The sequence below is a fragment of the Ursus arctos genome, unplaced genomic scaffold (assembly GCF_023065955.2).
Source record: "Ursus arctos isolate Adak ecotype North America unplaced genomic scaffold, UrsArc2.0 scaffold_2, whole genome shotgun sequence".
NCBI classification, from domain to species: domain Eukaryota; kingdom Metazoa; phylum Chordata; class Mammalia; order Carnivora; family Ursidae; genus Ursus; species Ursus arctos.
The window spans coordinates 4,184,739-4,207,222 of NW_026622874.1; the positions used below are offsets into that span (position 1 = coordinate 4,184,739).

The window sequence follows — 22,484 nt, forward strand, 5'->3', positions numbered from 1 at the left end:
AAGTTCCCAGACACATCCAGTGCCAAGCAGTTTAGAGTCGGCCTGTTGTTACTTCATCCGGTTTCCTTCTGTCGCCAAATGACAACAGCAGAACTAAAGCACGTCCCCTTAGTCTGAAATCTGCCTCAAATGGGAAAGAACGGAGGCTGGGGAGGGGGGGGGCAGGGGGAGGGACTCAAGCAAAAGTCGCAGGGATGGTGCGTGAGAATGACAAAAATCCGAATATTTTTGGAACCATGGGAAGGGGCTGCCTGTTCCATTTTGACATTATATTGACATCTGAACTACCCTCGAGTCAAAGACATCCTGCTTGTGCCGGGAGAAATAGACTAGAAGGGAATTAGAATGAACTATGGCACCTACGATGCATTTTTCGAGATGGAAACTGTAGACCAGAGTCTTCCAGGAAGCCGTGAACAAATCTGGAAGAAGAGGAGCCGGGAACAACATGGGCTGGGCTGCTGGGGAAGCCAGGTGTGGTGGCGAGGTTTCCAGAGTGCCCTCGAGGTTCACCGTGCAGCCTCCTCGACCTTCCAGGGCTCCTTAGGAACTAGGGGGAAACCCGCGGCTAGAAGATGCTCCGAGCTGTACGGTCGTGAACATCAGGGTGTGGCGCTTTGATTTCTGGCAGACAGGATGTAAAGAGAAAATCGTGCCTGCATGGGACGGCTGGCAAACTCCTCCGCTTAGAGACGGCCGTGACTCAGCCGCCTGACGAGGAGCTGGGCAGAGCTGGCAGAGAACTGGGCGTGCTCAGGTTACCCATGGCTGTGAGACGTTGGCAGAGCACAATGCGTGCCTCTGGCTATTACGTGCAGGTGGGAGCTTTCCCCTTTGCTAGAGCCATTGCTCTTCCCGTGATCCACTGGTAACAAGAAGAGAAGCTGTGGCTAGGTCGACAGCTGAGGGCAACCTATTTGCAATTCACAGGCAAAAGGAATGAGTAAATAAACAATGTGAATTCTGGACCAAGGCGTAGTCACGATTTTTAGGTTAAATAATTTCTCGTTCTGCTGTTTAAATGATTATAGCCAACCGCGCATTTAAATGTAACACTAAGGGCTTTATTAACCCCAATTTCCTCCGTCAGAAAACAACATATGAGAAATTGAAGAGCTAATTCCTTTTCCTAATAAAAGTGACCATTATGAGTGAGGAACTGACCTGGTGTGAATGCCAGAGGCTCAGGGAAAGGCTGGTGGACATTTGGTTCAAGAAATAAAGTTGTCAATGTCAAAATACAAAATCTTTGAATTCACCTCTAGAATGAATATAAGCGCACTTGGTACAAAACTCAAAAGGTGTAAAGTCTCATAGAATAAAAATGAGTTCTTCATAAACTTGTCCCTCAACCACTCAGTTCCCACCCCACCCCCTCCGCGTTCACCAGTTCTCTGGAGTTCTGTGTAAGTGTGTGGGTGGGGCGCCTACTGTATGCAACTGTATGCATCACGCTTTTCCATGATGCAACAGGTCCTGCACACCCAGGTCATAAATATTTTAAATACCTCCCTCACTCACTCTCTGCCTAGCATTCTGTGGCACGAAGGACCATACTTTATTTCACCAGTCCCCTTTTAAGCAGGATTGACTTCTTTTCCATTCCTTCAGTAAATCTGAATTCTTTTGCGGTGGATGTTCTGGTCTATAGGTAACTAGACCCCAGCTTTGTCGTTATTTTCATTTGCCTGCTAGGTTTTGGCTCATCCGTTTATTTTCAACATGTTTCAAGCATTTTGGGGGCTGGGGGCTTTCTCTTGTGTACCCAAGTGGTGATTGTGACATTTCCAGCAACTGCTATGAGTTCCATTTTAGATACAGAGACACCTGTCACCTAGTACAATGCGTGGAAGGGTTCTGAGCTGGTTTCTCAGAGGAGAAGTTGCCTAGTGGCTGATACACACACAGTGGGGAGCGACGCGGTTGGGTAGGTAAGTTAAGGGCAATGTCAGGCTTGGCTCACTTGATTTGCAGCCCACTAAACCTGAGCTGGTGCGCTGCCCGGCCTTCTGCAAAAACCGGATGGTGCACGCGTTGATAGGTATGATGTCAATCCGGCTACTCTGGGTTTATCCCGCACAGACTCTGTTTTCTAAATATTAAGGGAAATACAAATCAAAATGAATTTTGCTGACATTTTTCCTTCATTTCGAAAGCTTTCTAGATTGTTTTATAGCCATGAAACCCATACCAATGTTTCGTTAAGTAGAGTTTTCAGGAAGCTTTATGCCCCTTTTTATAAATGTCTAGCGAAGAAACAAGTAACATAAAAAGGAAATAATGAAGTGCAATTTTGCACAGTGTATATACTCTTCAGTAGGAATGCCTGACTCAAGATGGGATCTTTGTTGTTCCCCTAAAGAGGAATTAATTGGCTTGTATCCAGAGCAGTCTCAGAGTTGACCTAGCTCAGACTCCGCCCCGCCCAGGGCACGCAGGTCACCATGAGCACCTAAGGCTTGCTTCTGTTTCTTTGGGTTGACCCCACCTTCAGACAAGCTCTTCCCTCATGTTCTCAAGATGGCTGATGGTAGTTCTGGAACTTTCCCTGGCCCAGATGTACGGCCAGGAAGCAATGTTTCTATCCCTAGTCATGGGTTGGCGTGGTGAGAGTGAGTTACTCGGGGGCACGTGACCCCAGGTCAGTATCAGCCCATTAGAAAACCAGCTTTGCAGATGTCGTTCACGTGCCCTAGACTTCGCCCTTATGAGGTGTACGAATCAGTGGCTCTTAGCATATTCATGGAGTTGTTGTTCTGATGACCTGACATTGTCATCCTCTCGGAAAGAGCCCGTGCCCGTTAGCGCCCCCCGTGCCCCTCCCCTCCCCCTGTAACCAGTCGTCTGCTTTCTGCCCTGATGGATTTGCCTCCTCCGCAGGCTTCGTGCAAACGGAACCCTACCGTATGTGGCCTCTGCCTCTGGCTTCTTTTACTTCGCGGATGTGTTCAAGGTCCACCCCCGCTGTAACGTGTGTCAGCTTCGTTTCTTCTTTGGTGAATTACATTCCGTGGTGCTTCAGCACAGCTACTGAGGGGGGTGGATTTCTCACTGGCTGTCTTCGCCTGCACCCCAGCCGCCCCCGCCTCGGGGTTTTGTCCCGTGCAGCCTGGTGAGGGACGTGCCCTCGGCAGACACGACCAAGGCCGCAGGGGAGTGTCTGTCCCCACGATCAGCCCGAGTTGGTGGGGGATGTGCCAAGTTCGAGATGTCCATCGGCCATCTAAGTGGAGACGTCGAGAAGAGAGCTGAACCGAAGGGCTAGGGGGCCTGGGGGAGTCAGGGAGTCTGGCAGCCCTCAGGAAATGGACACCAGTCCGAGCCTCGAGCCCGGATACGTGCATGGACCGGGGGGGGGGGGGGGGAGCAGACAGACGTGAGGACTGAGGGCTGGCCCCGGGTGCTGGGAGGGGACGGGGAGGGAGCCTCCAGGGAGGCAGGGAGCGAGGGGTGCGCAGCTGAGCGGTCGGCTGTCTGCAGCAGGGGCTGGCCAGCCAGGCCGGGGTGCACGGTGCTGGGCTGCAGGTGGGAGCATACCATCGGGAGGGCCCGTTTCTATTTATGGCATCGCTGCGAGGAGGGATCGAGCAACCGGGAGGTGATAGGAGCTGACACTTCACGAGTCACCACGTGGTAAAGAGCGGATCCCCGAAAAGGGTAAATCAAGAAACGGCAGAAATAGCAGCATCCGCACATTTAGAAAAATGGAGGCAGACACCTCAAGACGTTCCGAATGGCTGTCCTGGAGGGGGGGGCGCGGGTGGGCAGTGCAGGGGTGCGGCCCGGGGCTCTAAAGAGACGCCTTTGGGTATTCTGTGCCTGGCACCCTGTTGGATGGGGGAGGGAGGGAGTTTCTTCCATAATGAAAACATAAAGGACAAAAAAAGTGGGCATTTGTGCACACCCCCCCGCAGCCCCCCTACCACACCGCTGCACACCAGCCCACACTCCACACACCAGCCCCCCACCCCCCACCACACACCAAACCCCCCAGAACTCCCCACAGCACACACGCCACACACACTCCCACACACCAGCCCTAACACACATACACACACACATCCCACACCCCCACACATATACCACACACACCACACCCCTCACACCCCCTACCATACGCACACACACACCACACACACACCACACACCCCACACCACACACATACATACGAGCGTGGTGATTTCTAATGGTGTTTTGTGGGGGTGAGGGCAAAGAGAGCCCTGCTGTGGCCGTGCGGCTGGCCGGGGGGCGATCTGCTCCCGGGGACCCCTTGTTTCATGACATCCTACCTGCACTGCTAGCACATTTTACTCTTCCTTCCCTAAGCTCTTCTCTGGCTCAGGGAGAGAAAACCGAGCCCGGGAAGGGGAGGGAACAACACAGGCTCCTGGGGTGTGAGAGGGAAGGAGGTAACTTGAAAGCTCTTCTTTCTCCCAGGTTCTAAGCCCTCTGCTGACTCCCTTCTGCTGGGGTTCCGTAGGGAGAACAGGGTGACACCTCCCCACCCATCCCTGCCACCCCGTAACCTCCCCAGCACGTCACCCCCCTGCACCACCCAGGCTTGAGAAAGACCGCATGGCTTGTCTACTTTGGAAACCTAGAATTCTCAGAAGACCCACAGAAATGCATGTGGAAGATGGCTGCCATCACTTGGTCTCAGGAGAGAAAGGATGGGGGGAGCTGCATGGGGTGGATGGGCGCCAAGACTCTAGTGACAAGATGGGGAGCTCTGTGCTTGATTTCTGTGGCTTTTGCTCCAAATGAGAGGCTTTGGCTCTCACAGGCAAGTGTGTGGTACACCCGGCATTCATCATGGGAGCTCCCGGGGCAGTGGTCCAGCGGTCCCAGAAAGGGAGGTTGGGCATAGTGACACCACCCCCGAACCAGAAAGAACCAGAAAGAAAAGAGAAAGGGAACTGCCCTGGGCTGAAGGTCGGTGTCCCTGCCAGTTCATAGGTTGGAACCGAATGCCCGGGTGAAGGCGCGAGGAGGCAGGGCCTTCCGGAGGTGAGTGGTCACCAGGTGGTGCCCTCAGACACAGCGGGGCCCTGACAGGAAGACGCACCCCGTGAGGACGCAAGGAGAAGCTGGCCCTCTGCAACCAGGAAGAGGGTCTCCCCAGAAGCTGGCCGCACTGTCGCCCCAGTGTGGGACCTCCAGCTTCCAGACCCTGAGAAAGAAACCTTTGCTATTTAAGCCCCCCTGGGTGAGGTGGTTGGTTATGGCGGCCCGCATGGGGACAGGGACCACGAAACAGGAGGTCAAGTGAGCAGAGACGAAAGGAAAAGATTTAAAAGGCAGGTGGGGAGGGGATAGGGCTATACACACACATGTGTGTGGCGTGTGTGGTGTATATGGTAGGGGTGTGTGTGTGTGTGTGTGTGCGTGCATGCACGTATAGGGCCTCTCAGGAAGAGAGGAGGCTGGTTGAAGACCTGGGTTTGGTGTCATTTTGTGGACTGACACCATGAATTAGTGTTAGCTTCCTGGGGTGCCATAACAGATCGCCACACGCCTGGTGCTGGAAATAGCAGAGGTGTATTCTCTCACAGTTCCGGAGACCTGCTGTCCAAACCAAGGTGTTGCCAGGGCCATGCTTCCTCCAAAGGCTCTAGGAGGCACCTGCCTGCCTCTTCCAGCATCCGGTGGCCCCAGGAGCTCCTTAGCTTGTGGCAGCACCTCTCCAGTCTCTGCCCCTGCCTTCCGAGGGCTTGTCCCCCACGTTTCGTGGTGTGTGTGGGTCTTAGATCGCTCCTTCTCTTCTAAGGACACCTGTCATTGGATTCAGGGCTCCCCCCAAGGCCAAGATGGTCTCATCTCCAGATCCTTAACTTAATTACATCTGCAAATACTTTATTTCTGAATCGGGTCACGTGCGTAGACGGGGGCACATCACGACTTGCACATGTCTCTTTGGGTGCACAGTTCACCCCACTATAATTAATTACACGGTTTCGACTTAGATACAGAGCGCTCTCTAGAGGGAGACTTTCTCAGGAGTATTGCCCCAAATTTAAAGTTCTCTTTTGTTTTGTTTTGTTTTTTGTCTCTGCAAAAAATAAATAAATCAAATGAATGGGTCCATAGAAGATATTAAAAATCTGGAGTATGACTGAGAAAAAACAGGACAATTGAGAGCCTGACGGTGAGTACAAGTCTACGATGGAAGTTAGGAAGTTTCCCTGTGATCTCACTGGGTTCTGGGGGGGATGATGTGTGGCAGGCACTTTGCAAAGAAACAAATACGATGGTGACATTTTCAGGAATCCCTGTGCTGAGTGATTTTCTAGTTGAGTATTTGATTCAAATAAGTGATTATCCCATCTGTTCATCGATTGAACATACTCTGAACCCTAAAAGACAGAGGTCAGGTCCTGTGAGGGGAACCAATCGGAACGTGGCTGAACAGTGTCCTGGGAGAGTTCCTGGTCTGATAGGAGAGAAAGACCTTCTCCCAGGAGCCCACATGGGACAGCCATGGGATTTGGGGAAGAAGACAGGGCATCCCGTTGGAGGGATCAGGGAAGGGCTTCCTGGAGGAGGTGGCACTGGGGCTGGGCACTGGAGGAGGGGAGGACTGAATACGTGGTCATGGAAGGAAGGTCGTTCTGGGCAAAGACAAAAACAGAGGTTTGACTGAAGACATCATAGTGTGTGTGTGGAATAGTCCGTGGTTCAGTTTGGTGGGATGTTAGAGTCCGTTGGAGAACATAGAAAGCTCAAGTGGGGCCAGCTCATGGAGGGTCTCCAAGGCCACACAAAGGAGTCTATTGTGCAGACGCATCCTTCTCAAGAGGGCAGTTTGAGAGTCTCCAGGGGCGGATATAGTTGGAAAGAGCTCCTCCAAAGGGAGCACCCCTCTGGCCCAGGGTCTGAGGTCCTGGACAGTGGGAACCTTTCCATCTCTGGGCAGGAGGTGATTCTGTGCAGCTCCTTGTAAGACTGGAGTGGGTGAGACCAGACGCAGAGTCCCATAGGGACGCACGAGCTCCTCCCCAGCCCGCCAGCCCGCCAGCCCGCCAAATCATACCTTCTAGATGTGGCCCGCCAACAGGGCTGACTCTTGGGGACATTGTGCTGAGTGAAATAGCAGTCACAGAAGGACAAATGCCGCTTATAGGAGGGACCTGAAGGAGTGAAAGCCACAGAGACAGAAAGAAGAATGGTGGTTGCCAGGGGCAGGGGGAGGGGAACTGGGGACGTGGTGTTCAATGGGGTCAGAGTTCCATTTTGGGAAGGTGAAAGGTCCTAGAGATGGAAGGTGACCATGGTTGCACAACAGTGTGAATGTACTTAATGTCACTGAACGGTGCACTTAAACATGGCTAAGCTGCTAATTCTTATGTTATGGGTGTTTTACTGTGATTAAAAAATATAGACCTACATATAGATTCCAAGGGAGCCCAGAACATGGCCAGCAAAGACCACGTCCATGGTCACCAGCCTGGGCCAGGCTGCTTTCATCTCTCCTGTGCATTTTTGTAATGGCATCTACCTGGTCTCTGCTTCTGCCCTGGCCCCCATCTCTCTATTCCACGCGTCATCTGCTCAAAAACCTCTAAGTGGCTCTTTATCTCACTTGGAGTAAAAGCTGAAGCTTTACGTGGCCCACACGGCCCTGTGGTGGCCACCTGAGGCCACCTCGTACTATTCTTGTCCTCTGCAACCACATGACTTTTTGACGTGGGCTCCCCAAACAGGCCAGCACACTCCTGTGTCGGGGTCTTTGTTCCTGCCTTTCCCGCACCCGAAGTGCTCTTCCCAGAGCCACATGCCTTGCTGCCTCGCTTCCTTCAGGTTTTAGCTCAGATTTCACAGTAGCGAGGAGCCTTCCCCAACTACCCTATAAGATAATAATGCCCCTGCCCCTCCCCACACCATCTATCCTGCTCGCCCGCTCTTACCAACCCCGCCATATTTGTTCATTGACTCCCACTTGGTCGCCCCCACTAAAATGTAAGTTCCAGGAGGGCGGGTCGTCTTCTGTTTGGTTTGCTCTCATGTTCCTAATACCCAGAGGGGTGCCTTGCTTGTCCTAAGCGTGGAATGAATAAATAAATAGTAAATAATTATGAGTGTGTTGAGACTTCTCACTTTGTAGGCAGTGAATCAATCAGGGGAACAGAATCCACTCATCTCGAGGAATGATGGTCTTACAAAATTGCTGGAAGGGTTGGGGTGCCAAGGGAAGGGAGAGCCATCAGCCGTTGGCCCACACTAGCCGACAGAGAAACAGGAGGTTTCAGAGCCCGTAGGACCCATTGCCAGTGTCACAAGGCATGAATTTCCTGGGAAAGGAGGCCCTCATGAAAGTCCTGTCACCATGTTTGTCTGCTCCTGAAGGGGGAGCCACACAATGGCTTGTATCTCCTCCATCTTCTAGAGGACACTTGAGTGCTCTGGTTGGTGCAATCGGTTGGTATTCTGGGAAATGTAGTTCCCAGGCTTCCAGCCCCTGCCATTAAGGGGGAATATGCGAGTAGAGAACAGAGCTGACGTCCCATTGACGGCAGGGAGTGTCTACCCTCTTTGCTCTTCCTCCTTCATTCTCTTTAGTGAAAGAGTTATTTCACAGATTGCAGTCTATCAGGCTTTGTTGTCCCCTGTGGTAGGAATGTTCTGCCTCAGATTTCCAGAAGGTAATGATTCTAAGCTAGAATTTATGGAGCTATCTATGTCTGCACTGCACTAAGCCCCTCATATAAATTACTGAATTTAGCCCTTGTGAGGTAGGCATTACTATTTACCCTCATCTTATAGGTGGGAAAAGAGGAAATGGAGGCTGCATAACTTGTCCAAGGTTGCAAAGCTAGAATTTGATGTTGGAGTTTGGGTTTTTAACCCTTAGATTATACTTTCCTGCACAGAATGTAAACACCCGTCCCGGGGACCGCAGCTACGTGAAGGCGCACGAGGAGGAGAGGGGTTTGTAAGTCCAGGTGAATTTGCTAATAAGAAAGAAAGAAAGACTACCTGAATGTAATGCTTGGGAGCCGGAAAATATCAGCCAGGGGTAGGGCTCAAGGAGCGTGTCCCGTGGGCTCAAGGAGTCTTGGAATAGCATCGTCCTGTGGTCACTTCAGCAAAGAAAGAGGTAAGTAGAGAAAAACATGATTTGTGATTTGGAATTCTAATCCTCTCCGTGCCACTTTAGCTTCTTTTTTGGTGTTGGGCATATCATTCAGCCTCCTTGTGTTTTGGGCACCTCATCAGTGTAAATGAAACAACTCTGTTAAGCTTCCCCATCGAAGACTAATGGGAGGGGGTTCTGCTCGCTCACTCTAAATTACTCTGAAAATGCAGCTGTTACAGAGTGATGTCCTACGCAGATGTAGAATTGAACACTGGACTAGAAGATCATCCAGGTGTCATTTAAAATTCATCAGCGAAGGGGACAGCTACACAGTCTGCTAGATTTTGCTAGACTTTACCTTGAAAGCTTGCCTACACTTTCTTAACTTTAAATCCATCACTTTTAATTTTAATCTCCTCGAACGAGTATGTGTTCCTGTCTTTGTTCTCACCCCTTGAAATGGACTCACTGAAAACCATCTTGTTTCACCATAGTTATTTTTAGACTTTATACATATTCTGGTTGCTTCGGTCTTCACTGTTAAGTGATTTCTCTTAGATTCTTTGACTACTTTTGGTCATACACTACGTTCCTCTTTTGGGCTATAAGGCATTCAGAACACAATGCGGCCTCTGATGTCATGTTTGAAGAGAGCTATTTCGCAGGAAAAGCAAAGCACTCAAATACCAATACACATTCACTTCCACCATAACGTGTATTAGGAGCCACACCCGGAGCTGTCCTGAGTGTTAGGGACATACACATTAAGGACGTGGCCACTGGCCTCGAGGAGCTCACAGCGGGTATTGTGCCCATAATTTTGAACTCTTAAATGCCTGTCTCAGATCTTAAGTTGGATGGTCTTAGCAACCATCTTGCACCCCAGCATTGCATCGTGCCTGGAGAACTCTAGGGTTGCTGGGGAAAAGGACAAATGGAAGCAGACCATGGACAGCTCCTGCCTGGCGATGTTGTCATGCAGCTGTGTGCTTGACGCTGGGTGATGAGGGATGGGGGGAGATAAGCCCACGGTACCAGTGGATCTGTAGAGAATGCCATGACTAAGCTGGACTCGTTGGGAAAAGGTTCCTGCAAGAAGTGGGCCTGTTTTACTGTAGCAAACGTTTATTTTTAATTTTGAGCCAAATTTCTCTCACTTGTCTTTCAGGGAAAACTGCTTTCTAATTGTCAACCATTCCGAGTCTGGAGTTCAAAATCCACCTCCTTGATGTTGGAAGTTTGATGCCTTTGGCTTGCTTTGTGCTTTTTGTTTTCTCACACTTCTGAGACTCGGCACTTTCACACATCCTCTCACTTTCTTCGGGAGTGTTGGCAACACCTCTCAATTTAGCATGGCTCTGCATTTCATGTGTTGCTGTTTACTCCTCCTTAAAGATCATTCGTTAAGATGATGACTAAGGCCAGAGCCAACACTTGGTCCCAGGCTCCCTCCCTGTCTGAAGACTGGGGACCATGCATCACAGTTTGTAGCTTGGGACTTGGATTGTACTTTTTTGAGGAGGGTTGGGTGGGGCAGAGGGAGAGAGAGAGAATCTCAAGTAGACGCCAAGCTCAGCTTGGAGCCTGACGCGGGGTTCTATCTCGTGACCCTGAGATCATGACCTGAGCTGAAATCAAGAGCCCATCATTCAACCGACGGAGCCACCCAGGTGCCCCTTGGGTTGTGCTTTCAATCCACATGCCCGTGTTCATCTGAGAGATGAGATTTGTAAGATGTGCTACAGGAAAATTTTGCTAAAATAAATATCTGGCATCTCTCGTGGGCTCCCTTCACCTTCCAAATAAGTGAAACTCTCCAAAGGCAATCTGGTACCCGACCCACGGCTTTGGCACTCTGACGCCGGGGTGTGTGTTCCTCCTCCTTCTTCTGAACCTCCTTCTCGCTGGACAGCGTTTTTCTTTCTCTTTGTCAGCATTTGTGGCTCTGGGCCGGTAATGAAGTTGGTTCTATGGAGGCCAGTTGAGCCAAAGCTATGTGGGATTTCTTCCACGGGGAACAGAAGCCTCTGGTTTCTCTTATTGCTTCTTTGGTTGCTCGTGACTCAGTCCTCAGTAGCAGGGGTTTGGAAAAGCTCGCTGGAAGGACCTAGCGCACAGTAGGCATTTAACGATGATCACTTTTGTTCGTGCACTCTGGGCCTGGCTGTCGGCATTTTATCCTGCCGCCTGCTGTCACATGGAGAGTCAGGTTAGCCAGCGAGGCATCGGCTGGGGTTTCTCTGGGCACATCGTTCTTCTCCTGGGACTTGGTTTCTTCATTCTTCATGTGGGAGTGAGAAGGCTGCCTCCTTCACAGGTGGCTGCAAGGAATTATAAACCAATAAAGTGATTGCTTAGCATGTGGCTGAATGTCAAGGGCAATATAAATGCTTAGTCTCATTTATTTAGTAGTAGTTGGGTGGCCACGTGAATGTTGCTGTGGAAACCATAACTCCTGAATTCCCTGACACTAGTCTGTGTTGTTGTTTTTAAATGAGGCTTTAAATTTAAATCCTGTGATTTAAAAAAAATATATATATATATATATATTAGAAAAGTAACAAGAAGGATCACAGCATAATCTCAGTTGCAGCCTTTTTTATGGAAACAGTGTGAGCTGTCACTCTCCCCCCACCCAGGAGTGTCTGTCATCCAGTTACTCTCACTAGATCTCTCTTTTTGTTCAAGGTCATGTCTCCCATCCATTCACCCACCCACTTACCCAGCCACCCAGCCACCCAGCCACTGCCCCCCTAACCAACCCCCCTTCCACCCACTCTCCCACCCATTCACCCACCCATCTACCCACCCACTTACCCACACATCCACCAATCCACCGCCCCCCACCCAGCCCCCCCATCCACTAACCCATCCATTCATCCACCCATCCACCCACCCATCCACCCATCCACCCATCTATCCACCCACCCACACACCCCCTCACCCATACACCTACCCATCCATTCACCCACCCAACCACTCACCCACCCATCCACCCATCCATCCATTCATCTATCCATTCACCCACCCATCCACCCATCTCTTTACCCACCCACCCTTTCATCCATCCATTCACCCACCCAGTCACCCAGCTACCCACCTACCCATCCACCTATCTACCCATCCACCAGTCCCCAACCAGCCCTCCCACCCATCCACTCACCCATCCATTCATCCACTCATCCAACCACCCATACATTCCCCCTACCCATACACCCCCTCACCCATACACCTACCTATCCATCCATCCATCCATCCATCCATCCATCCATCCATCCATCCATCCATGATAACTGCATTTCCAACTCATGAACTGGAAATGAGCCCAAGCCTGAGTAACTCAGAACTAATGGTTTTGCAGGGAAGGCACAGCACTGAGAGGACATCCTGGGTGATGGGGACAAGCAAGAGCAGAATTTGTGCAGCTGGTGCAACCAGAGGCAGAGGCAACAAAAAGTGTGGTTGATGTGGGAGTGGCTGTGTCAGCAGTCTAGAAGAGGACCAGAGGCTCCTCAATGCTGGTACCTAGGGCTCCGGCAGCATACAGCTGGTAGACGTCCATTGAGGGCACGGCAACTACAACACTGGTTAGAAACATTGGTCTTGATTTTAAGTCCTCATTGGAGGAACTCCTAGAATCCCACACCTCCTGTAAGTTGCTCTCTCCTGCAAACAGGGTCTTCATATGGGTCCCCTTCCTCCACCATGGTCTTTGAAGCTCTTCCCTGGGCTGTGTGTGCCTCTCTGCCCATCACCCCTTGTGGCTGGCTAGTGGCTCTCCTGCACCTGCCGGTGCTCACATGGCTTAGGTGCAGACAGCCCCCCCCCATGACCTTATTCTGACGGTTCCTTACTGAGATCCTAATACCACAACTTTTTTTTTTTAAAGCACACATTCCCAGTTTGGTTTCTGACCCCTCATTTCCCACCAGCAGTCAGCCAGTGTCTCCTGATGCCCTTCCCAGTGTTGGGGTCTGCTCTGGCTGATGTGAAAATGCCTGCCGTGCGGGGGCCCCTGACGTGGCACACAGGGGACCCCTCTTTCTGGGGATTCTGCTTCAGAGGGTCATTGTGGCTGGATCTCTTTGGAATCAAACACACCACCTTCCGCCCATGTGCCTTGTGTCGGAAACACTATTGCCACTTTTTTCTTGTCCTGCTCACTGGCTTGCAAACCAGCATCAACACCGCCACCTTCCTCCTCATTTCCATTTAGTCTCCAAGCCAAGCTGGCCCAGGGCTGAGGGCCCAGAATGGATTCCTCATTTCTATCCCCTTTTGCCTCTTCCACCACTTTTTTAAAAGCAGCTTTCTTGAAATACATTTTACATATAATATAAGTCACCTAGCCTGGGTGGCTTAGTTAAGTGTCCAAGTCTTGATTTTGGGTCAGGTGATGATCTCAGGGTCATGAGATTCTGTCTCTCCCTCTCCCCCCACCCCGCTCACATGCTATAAGTACATACATACGTGCATACATAAGAAAAAGTCATCCTGTTCACACCACACTTTTGTTTTTGTTCTTGTAGATATACTGGTGCGGCCATCACCATAAAGTAGTCGCCATCACCCCATGAGATCCCTCAGACTGGCTAATCCCTGCCCCTCCCTGATGCCCAGGCAACCGCTGATCTGCTTTCTGTCTCCACCATTTGCCTTGTCTGCGTATTTCACACAGAAGCAGTCCTAGAGCGTGTGGTCTCTCCACTCGGCCTGTCCATCCCCTCCCTCACGAGCCACTGACACTTAGGTTCTTTCCACGTTGGGGCCATTATGAGTAATACTGCTATGAGCAAGTCTGCTATGTGCAAGCTTTTGTGTGGACATACACTTTTTCCTCTTTGTTTTTTTCCCTTGGGTGGATTCTTAGGAGTAGAATTAATGGGGAGGACAGTAATATCCTATTGAACTTTCTGAGAAATTGCCAGAATGTTTTCCAGAGTGGCCACACCATCTAACATTCCCACCAGCAATGCCCAGGAGCCCCCATTTCTCCATATCCTCCATGATCGTCGCTGTTGTGTCTTTTTGATGTCAGCTGTTCCGGTGGTAGCTCGTTGTGGCTTTTCATTTCCACGATGACTGATGATGTTGAGCATGGTTTCATGTGCTTATTGGGCTATTTGCCACTGTTTTGGATGAAATATGTGTTCACATCTTTCGCCTTGGGATTAGATTATTTTCTGGTGAGCAAATTAGAACATCTCCTTTTGCTTTTTTACCTCCTAACAGGTGGGCCTATCTGGAAAAATGGTGCCCTTGTGACCTCCCTGTCCCTTGTCTGATGTCCGTTCTACATTTTCCTAATCCCTGCTCCATCTTGCCCCGCCCCGTCAATGGCTCTTTCCCCAGGGGCCCCTCGCTGCCCCCTCCGAAGAGAGTACTCCACCCTTCTCTGACCTCCCCTGACTCCTTTGTTGTGCTGGGCTGTACTTGACCTGCCTGTAAGCTGAATGCTGTTCTAGAAATTTTAAATAAAATTGTTCCCCGGCACTCATGCAATGACAGTTGGCCCTACTCTGCCCTCAGTTCATCGGAGCAGTCATCCAACAGATATGGTTTGGTTTTACCTCATGTCCTGGACTGTCACAGACTTATTTCTACTTGTTGCCAGCCGGCATGGCACCTCTGTTCCTGGCTCCCGGCTCCTGGCTCCTGGCTGGGGACCAAAGAAGGCTCTGGGTTTTTTCCTGGGCACCCTCCCTTGGCTGGATCCGTGTCTTTGGGCAAGTCACCTCACCTCTAAAGAGCTCTGAGTTCCCTCTCTTATAGTCCAAACTCCAATTTTAAGAAGTTGTATAGATAAATGAAGTGTGATTAGTTTTTTCTTTTTTTGGTTAAGTGCTTGGAACACCTATTTTATTATAAAATATTGAATCACCGACATTCTCTACTCATTTCCCTCCTTGGCTTTGTTTGGTTTTTTGTCCTGGCCTCAGCTAAGCATGAAGGGGTGTGTGTGTGTGTGTGTGTGTGTACGTTCCTGGACGTGTGTGACCATGGGTGCTTGTGGGGCAGCCCCATCCGTTACCCTCTAGCTCCTTGTGATCCCTTTCCTAAAAATCAAAACTTGCTCTGATTTCTTTTCTTATTTTAGTAACCTTTTTCTTATAATAATAACAATATTATATTTGTCTCTGAAAACAGAATTGGAAACTCCCAGAGACATTTTATACTCTTAATGTTTTGATGCTGGATTCTAGTCTTTTTTTTTTTTCCTGATTATATACTTTCACTGGGTTATCATCATACTGTACCTACTTAAAGTTTTTAATTTAACACATCATCACTGTCTTTCTATTACTTCCATAAAATTCTTCTTTTATGAAAATGTTTTTAATGGCTGCATAGTATTTCCTGGTCTGAGGACAGTGTAAGTTATTACCCCCCCCCACACACACACAGATGCACGTGTCGGTTGTTTTTCTTCCTTCACAATTATAAACAGTGACACATGGGCTGGCCGGATCCCTTCTCAAAGCAGGTTACTGCTTGTGGTAAGTGGTGGCGTGGTTCACAGCTGTCACATCCGGTGCCCAGCGTCCAGGGGCTGAGCACATATTGTCTGGTCTCCCTCTCTGTTTTCAATAACTGGTCTTTTCTTCCCCAGCCTAAAAGCAAAATAAAAATAATGTTAAAACATTTATCACTCCAGCCACACGAAATTGTTTCTCACCCTTTCTCTTTCTCTACTTTTATCTACGGTCAACTTGGGACTGAACTCAGACTTGGAGGTTAGCATGAAAGGAATTTACGAGGGTAAATTGATTACTGATTGAAATGAGAGTCCGAGAGAGAAGAGCCTTGCTTCACTTGCAGGGTAACGACTGTCCTCTGACACTACAGTAGAGACCAAGCACACAAATGAAAGTGACCAGCTTCTGATGACTCTTTGGCAGCCCACACATGATCATATGGTTCCCAGAACACCAGTAGATCAAATGCAAATATTGTGTGAATATTCATCAAGATACCACATGGACAGTGTAAGCTGCTTTAATTATCTTTCAAGGAGAAACTCAGCTGCCTCTGGCACGCGCAGGCAGCCCGCTGGCTCTGCTCGTAGTTGTGCCCGAACCATTTCGGAAATTATTTCAAAAGAAGAATTTTAAAGAGGAGCGGAACCTGTTATCTGTTGCCCTCTGCTTAGCGATTAGAAGTGGCCAGCCTGATTTTTTATTTTTTCCTTTAGACTTTCAAAAATACAGTGCCATAATATATTTTAGCTATAAAATTTATGAGCTACTTGCCCTTGAGATATAATGAGGAAGCTAAACTGCATTTTCTGGTAAAATCTAAAAATCCCACGAAACATTCCCAAAGAAGTTACGTCCATTTGATAATTAAGCAACAAGAAATATGGAATAAGAATTTCTTTCCCTTTCCCTTTCTTTAGCCAAGTAATAGACCTTAGTTTTTTCGCACTTTGCACTCGTGCATTTAACAGGGAAATATTGTTTCATCCAAGGGTATCAATGGAATAAATGAATTGGTGTTTATAGAAGGGCTCAGCTTTTAGAAGCCAGTAGGTAATTTCTTCATTCCTAAAATAAGGTGTGTGTGTGTTTTTGAAGTAATGCTGTTAATGTCCTTGAATGAAAAGGTAAGAAATCTATATAGATAGATAGATTTGTCTATCATCTATCTATCTATCTATCTATCTATCTATCTATAGGTGAAGGGACTACTTGCATCATTAGAATCCTTCAGTCCAACAGAAAATAAAATTATAGTTAGACTTTTTTTTTTTTTAAAGGTAAGACACTCTCTTTTTTTTTTAAGATTTTATTTACTTGACAGAGAGAGACACAGCAAGAGAGGGGACATAAGCAGGGGGAGTGGGAGAGGGTGAAGCAGGCTTCCTGCTGAGCAGGGAGCTGGATGTGAATCCCAAGGCCCTGGCATCATGACCTGAGCCGAAGGCAGACGCTTGACGACTGTGCCACCCAGGCGCCCCTATAGTTAGACTCTTAACACTTGATCTTAGCCAAAAGGCCAAGAAGCGACATATAGTTAGATTCTTTAAAGACTAACTTTTTAGGCTGCTCACTCAGAATAAAAATCCTTGAAACTACAGGAATTCTAAAAACCTAAGGTGGTCTTGAAAAAGCCACCATTAAGACTAAAAATAGGGAGTACTTTATATACAACTGAATTCCCCAAAGAAAACAATTACAAGCTGGATAACAGCAACAACAAGCCTATTTAAAGGCAAGGAGAGTGGCTAGACGTAGGCAGCGGCCACAGGGGAGTCAAGGGTTCAGTCCCTGAGAGAAGGATTACATGGGTCTGTTCTAATCTGTAGGGCACAGTGGCTGTAACTCAGGGAGAGAGGGAGTCTTTCTGGTTTGAGGCATTACCTGGTGGAGTTAAGGGCTGTCACTGGAAAGGGAGAAGGAAAATCTTGGAAAGGAGAGAGGCAGCCCTAAAATCTGCAATTTTCCCCAAGTCCTTGGCTGATATTTTTGAATTTTGTATACATGGGAAAGCTACAGGAAGTCAGGGGAAAGCAGCATCTGGAAGAAGACAGAATTGATTTCCACTGCTATCGCTACAGGGGAGCAGAGCATGGAGTGTAAGTCCCAAGCGAGAGGGTTTGGGAAACACTTTGGGCTTTTTACTAAAAGCCCAGAAGTGCCCCACTTTAGGGGTAAAGAACAAGTCTCAGTCAGGACCAAGGAATTTTTCTTAGATTATAAGCCACAACCGACACAGATCTGGTCTAACAAAGCATAAAGCCAAGTTGCTACAAGTTTAAGGTGATCCACTAGCTTAACTGCCTATTGTAGAACAAAATCAGTACTCTTCAAAGGAAGATAACAGAATCTAGCGTCTCTATGATGTAATGTCTGCCGTATTCAGCACACAGTTAAATTTTATTGGATATCAGATATGAAAAGAAATAGGAAGATGGGATTCAGAGTCAAGAGAAAAATCAGTTCATAGAAAGTGACCCCCAAATGAGCCAGATGTTGGAATAAGCAGACAAGAAATTTAAAACTGTTATAATACCTGTGTTCAAGGATTTAAAGGAAAAAGAAGCAGATAAATGGATACTATATATGTATGTATGTATGTGTGTATGCATGCATTAAAAAGTACAATATCTGAAATGAAGAATTTACTGGATATTCTTAACAGAGAGTGGAGATAGCAGAAGCAATGCTTGGTGAACTTAATAAAGGATGACAGAAATTATCCAGACTGAAGAATTGAAGGCTAAGGATAATGTTAATAAATAGAACCACCTCAGTAACTTACGAGACAATTTGAGTAGTGCAATAACATACATGTAGTTGGTCTCCCAGAGGAGAGGAAAGAGAATGGGGCAGAAAGTAATTTGAATACAAAAATGGCTGAAGTAGCCCCAAATTTGGTGAAAAACTTCTAGATTAATTTATAGGTCTTAGAAATTCAGCAAACCTTAAGCAGCATAAGTACAGAGAGAACCACATCTAGGAGCATCATAGCCAAACTGCTGAGAATTAACAGTAAAGGGAAAATCTTCAGAGCATCCAAAGAAAAAGGACCTATTAAACAGAGGGAGAATTCCTATTGAACTACTGTTGATCTCCAATCAGAAGCAAAAACGGCTGGGGCGCCTGGGTGGCTCAGTCAGTTGAGGGTCCAACTCTTGCTTTTGGCTCAGATAATGGTCTCAGGGTCCTGAGATTGAGTGGGGCTCCACGCTCAGCAAGAATCTGCTTACAATTTTTTCCTTCTCCGTCTGTCCCTCTGCCTTTGCTCTCTCTCTCTCTCAAAAAAGAAAAGAAAAAAAAAAAACTATGTTTAACAATAAAAAATTAAAAAACTATGTTTAAAATTTTCTAGTTTCACTAAAAGACAACAGGTTGTTTAAAATAAGATTGATAAGACTGTATTGTGGGTTTTCTAATGTATGTAGATATAAAATGTATCCAAATAGCACAAAAAGAGGTAAAATGGAATTTACTCTTGCAAGTTTCTTACATTTTAGGTAAAGTGGCACAATGTGAACTCTAAGTGACCCATGATAAATTAAAGATGCACATTATAATCATTAGAGCTCAAAGGCCAGGAGAGAGATGAAAGTGGAACCCCCCCGAAATACTCAATTAACAAAGACAAGGCAGGAGAGGCAGGAATGAACAAGAGAGTCCAGGCAGAATACAGACCCGTACCCAACAACATGAAGCTCAGAAACTTTATATTAAGCGACAAAAGCCAAACACAAAAGAATGCATACCGCCTGGATTCTATGCATAAAGAGTTCAAGATCAGGCAAAACTAACCGATGGTGATGGAAATCAGAGCAGTGGCTGTGTGTGAGCGAAGTGAAAGGCCTGGGAAGAGCCAGGAGAGAATTCTGCGCAGGAACGGAAATATATACCTTGACCGAGGTGGTGGCTTACCTGGGACCCTAGATTTACCAAAATTCACAGAATCGTACCCTTAAGATTTGCGCATTTCACTGTAACTGTTGGGTCCATTTTTAAAAGCCTGGAACCAAACTCTCCGGCGCGGCCTCGGGATGGAAACCGTGAACAACAGAGGGCGCTCCGAGCTCACCAAACACGCTTGGGGGGCCCAGCTACTTGGGGATGCAAAGCCGACCAGCTCCGGTCTCCTCCGTCTTCAAGCGGAATCTCGCAGCTCCGCAACAGTTCTCCCTCGACACCCCAGCTCCCCCCACCCCCACCCGCCGCGGCCTCGCCGGCTGGTCCGTTTCACCTGGCCGCACCCTGCTGCTGCGAGGAGGCGCGGCGCCGAGCTAATGGCGAGGCCGTTTCCCGCGGCACCTCCGCGGAATACAGATGTGGCTGCGAGCAGCCGTGGGCCGCCTGGAGGCGTACCTGCCCCCCTAAGGTCCTCTCTCGAGGTGGTCGCTTTTAAATTGGAAGCAGGAACGTAATGGAAACTTCCACACTGCTCTCGACATCTTCATTTTGACCTTCTTACCTCGCTTTGGTGGCTGTGAAATCTTCCCACGCCAGGGCTGCGGCGGCAGGGCGGTGGGTGGATGGCAGCGGGAGGGAGGCACAGAAGGAATTCTCCCCGAGCAAGGCGGGAGGGGCGTTGCCCCAGGGTTTCAGCACCCCCAGAAGATTGTCTTCCCGCCCCCTCCCTATCTCAGAAGGAAGCCAGCGACTGGAAAGCCCCAAACGTGTTTTGCGCCCTCGGCCACCCCCAGGCCGGTGTCCCCGGGCGCGGAGATGCCATTACACCTCACGTGATCCCCGTACTGGGCCGGTCCTTCTCGAGGCGTCTCGCGGGGTGTTAATTAAAGGTCACAACAAAACAGACCTGCCGGCTCACCAGGAGAAATGTCCTCTCGGGAAATGAAAAATGATACCCCGGAGCAGCCACGTGTGGAGCCTGGCATATGCCGGTTTCCTGCACTCCCGGGCGCTGCGCCGGGGGTGGCGGGGCGGTCGGACAGGGGCGGTGGCGGGGTGCTCCCGGGGCTCCGCAGGCCCTAGGCGCGGGAAGAAAGGGAAAGAGGGGTGCCGAGGGGACGGACCGGGGAGCGGCGAGGCGAGGTCAGCCCGCACACACCCCCTTTCCAGGCCCGCGCGGCCCGCGCTGCGCGTGTGCACCGCGGAGAATCCCTCAGTTTCCCCTGCCCGGTGGCGGCCAGCCTGATCCCGGGCTCACCTGGGCCAGCCCCGGGCGGCTCGGCACGTCCCAGCTTGGGGCTCGCGGGGCGGGGTGGGCGGGCGAAGGCCCGGGGTCCTCTGGCTGTGGCTGGGTGGGTGCCCCCTCCCCCCGCCCCCGGCCGGCCGGGGGTTGGTAGAGCGATTCCAGAAAAGGTTTGCCGGGCAGGTCTAGGAGAACAAAGGGCGGGGGGAGGACCCGGCATGTTTGTGGACTTGTTTGTGACTCAGTCCCTTTTACACGGCGTTTCAAAGGCAGAACTGCAAGCCTTGCCAGGAAGAGAAAGAACTTGGGGGCGGGGAGGCTCGGGCGCATTTCGGTCCAGCCCTTTCGCTTGGCGCTGCCCCTCCGCGCCAGGCTCGCGCAGTGGCGTTTCATTGGGGCCCTGGCCGCGGGCCGCTCTCCAGTAACTTCGCCGCAAGGGGCGAGATTTACGACCCCCGCCCCCCCCGGCGCTCGCCTCGCGCTGTCAGGCGGGCGCGCCGCAACATAAAATGGATCCCGGCCGGCGCGGCGGCGGCAGCCAGACGGCGGGCTCCCGGGCGGCGGGGCGGCTGTTCCCGAGGCTCCGCGCTGAGCCGGGGCGCACACGCGCGCGCTGACCGCCGCGGCGCCCGGGCCACGCCGAGCCGCCTCTCCCTGCGCTCGCGCAACTGTCAGGCCGAGCGGGCTGGCGGATATTGGCTCCGCGACACGCCGAGGCTCCTCCCCGAGTCTGGATCTTTATATTTTGGGAGAATTTCTTTGAACTCAGTTACCGAGCTCCGTGAAGGAGGCAAGTTCCCAGCGCCGGCTCGCCGGCGGGAGGCGAGGCGCGGCGAGGGCTCGCCCACCTTCTCCGCAGCGGCGTGTGCCTGGCTGCCCTCCTCGCTCCCCTCGTGGAGGCAAACGGACCCACTTGGCTGAGGAAAATGCCAATTACCTGGTTGTGACCGTGAAAAGAGAACGTGTGACTGGAGGAGGCAGAAGAGGATGAGGAAAAGCATTATTCGAAGAGAAGAATAAACCAGCCACTCCAACCCGTTCTGCAAATTAGTGCTATTACTTCTGGGCTGCATTTGCTCTGATTCTCGCCCCCACCCCCAAGTAAGAAACCTTGACTTGAGGTCCAAGAGGCAGCCCCCGACAACGGGGGGACCCTTCTGGGTTGGAAGACCTTTTGCATGTAGCGTTGGTGGAACATTGAGACACTCTCCTCTGGAAAAGCCACCATGAATTCGGTAGCTGGGAATAAAGAGAGGCTGGCGGTCTCCAGCAGGGGCAAGAAATACGGGGTAAGTTGTGACCGGTACAATGCGGAGGCGAGTTACCGGGCCCCCCCGCCCCCCGGCCGGAGTCCCCCTTTCCCGGCGCCGGGCGGCCCCTCAGGGCGACCCCGAGCTCTCCTGCCGCTGCAGAGGCGCCTCCGCCGGGCGGGCTGGGCGTGCGTGCACGCAGGCGGGTCCGCCGGCGAGGACGTCCGCACACTCGCCTGGCCCTCGCAATTTTCTCAGTCCTCGCGTTCCTGGCGGTCCCCGCACCCCTAACTTTTGCGGCATTGGTGCACTTCCAGGCAGAGTTAAGCCAAATGGGAGGGGGGTGTCCATGAATTTGCTGCCGTTCCTCGGGGTCATTGCCCTGGAGCCGGGAGAGCCTTGCATTTACCTTCAGGATCCGGAGGGCTGTACCCCGAATGAATAAAAATCCAGATGCCCCCCACCCCACCCCCGCCCCCAGCATAGCGTCTTCCAGCATCTTGAACTTGGGCTTTTTCTGGGATGGGTGTCGGGTTAAAAA

General features: G+C 50.3%; 1 protein-coding gene across 1 annotated transcript in view; it reads left to right on the forward strand.

Annotated features, from left to right (window-relative positions):
- Positions 1–21,326: 21,326 nt before the first annotated feature.
- Positions 21,327–22,484, forward strand: part of KIF26B (kinesin family member 26B) — a 415,887-nt gene continuing 414,729 nt past the window's right edge. Inside the window, 1 exon segment of the mRNA XM_026509553.4 lies at positions 21,327–21,982. Coding sequence (XP_026365338.4) covers positions 21,920–21,982 — 63 coding nt within the window. The 5' untranslated portion in view covers positions 21,327–21,919.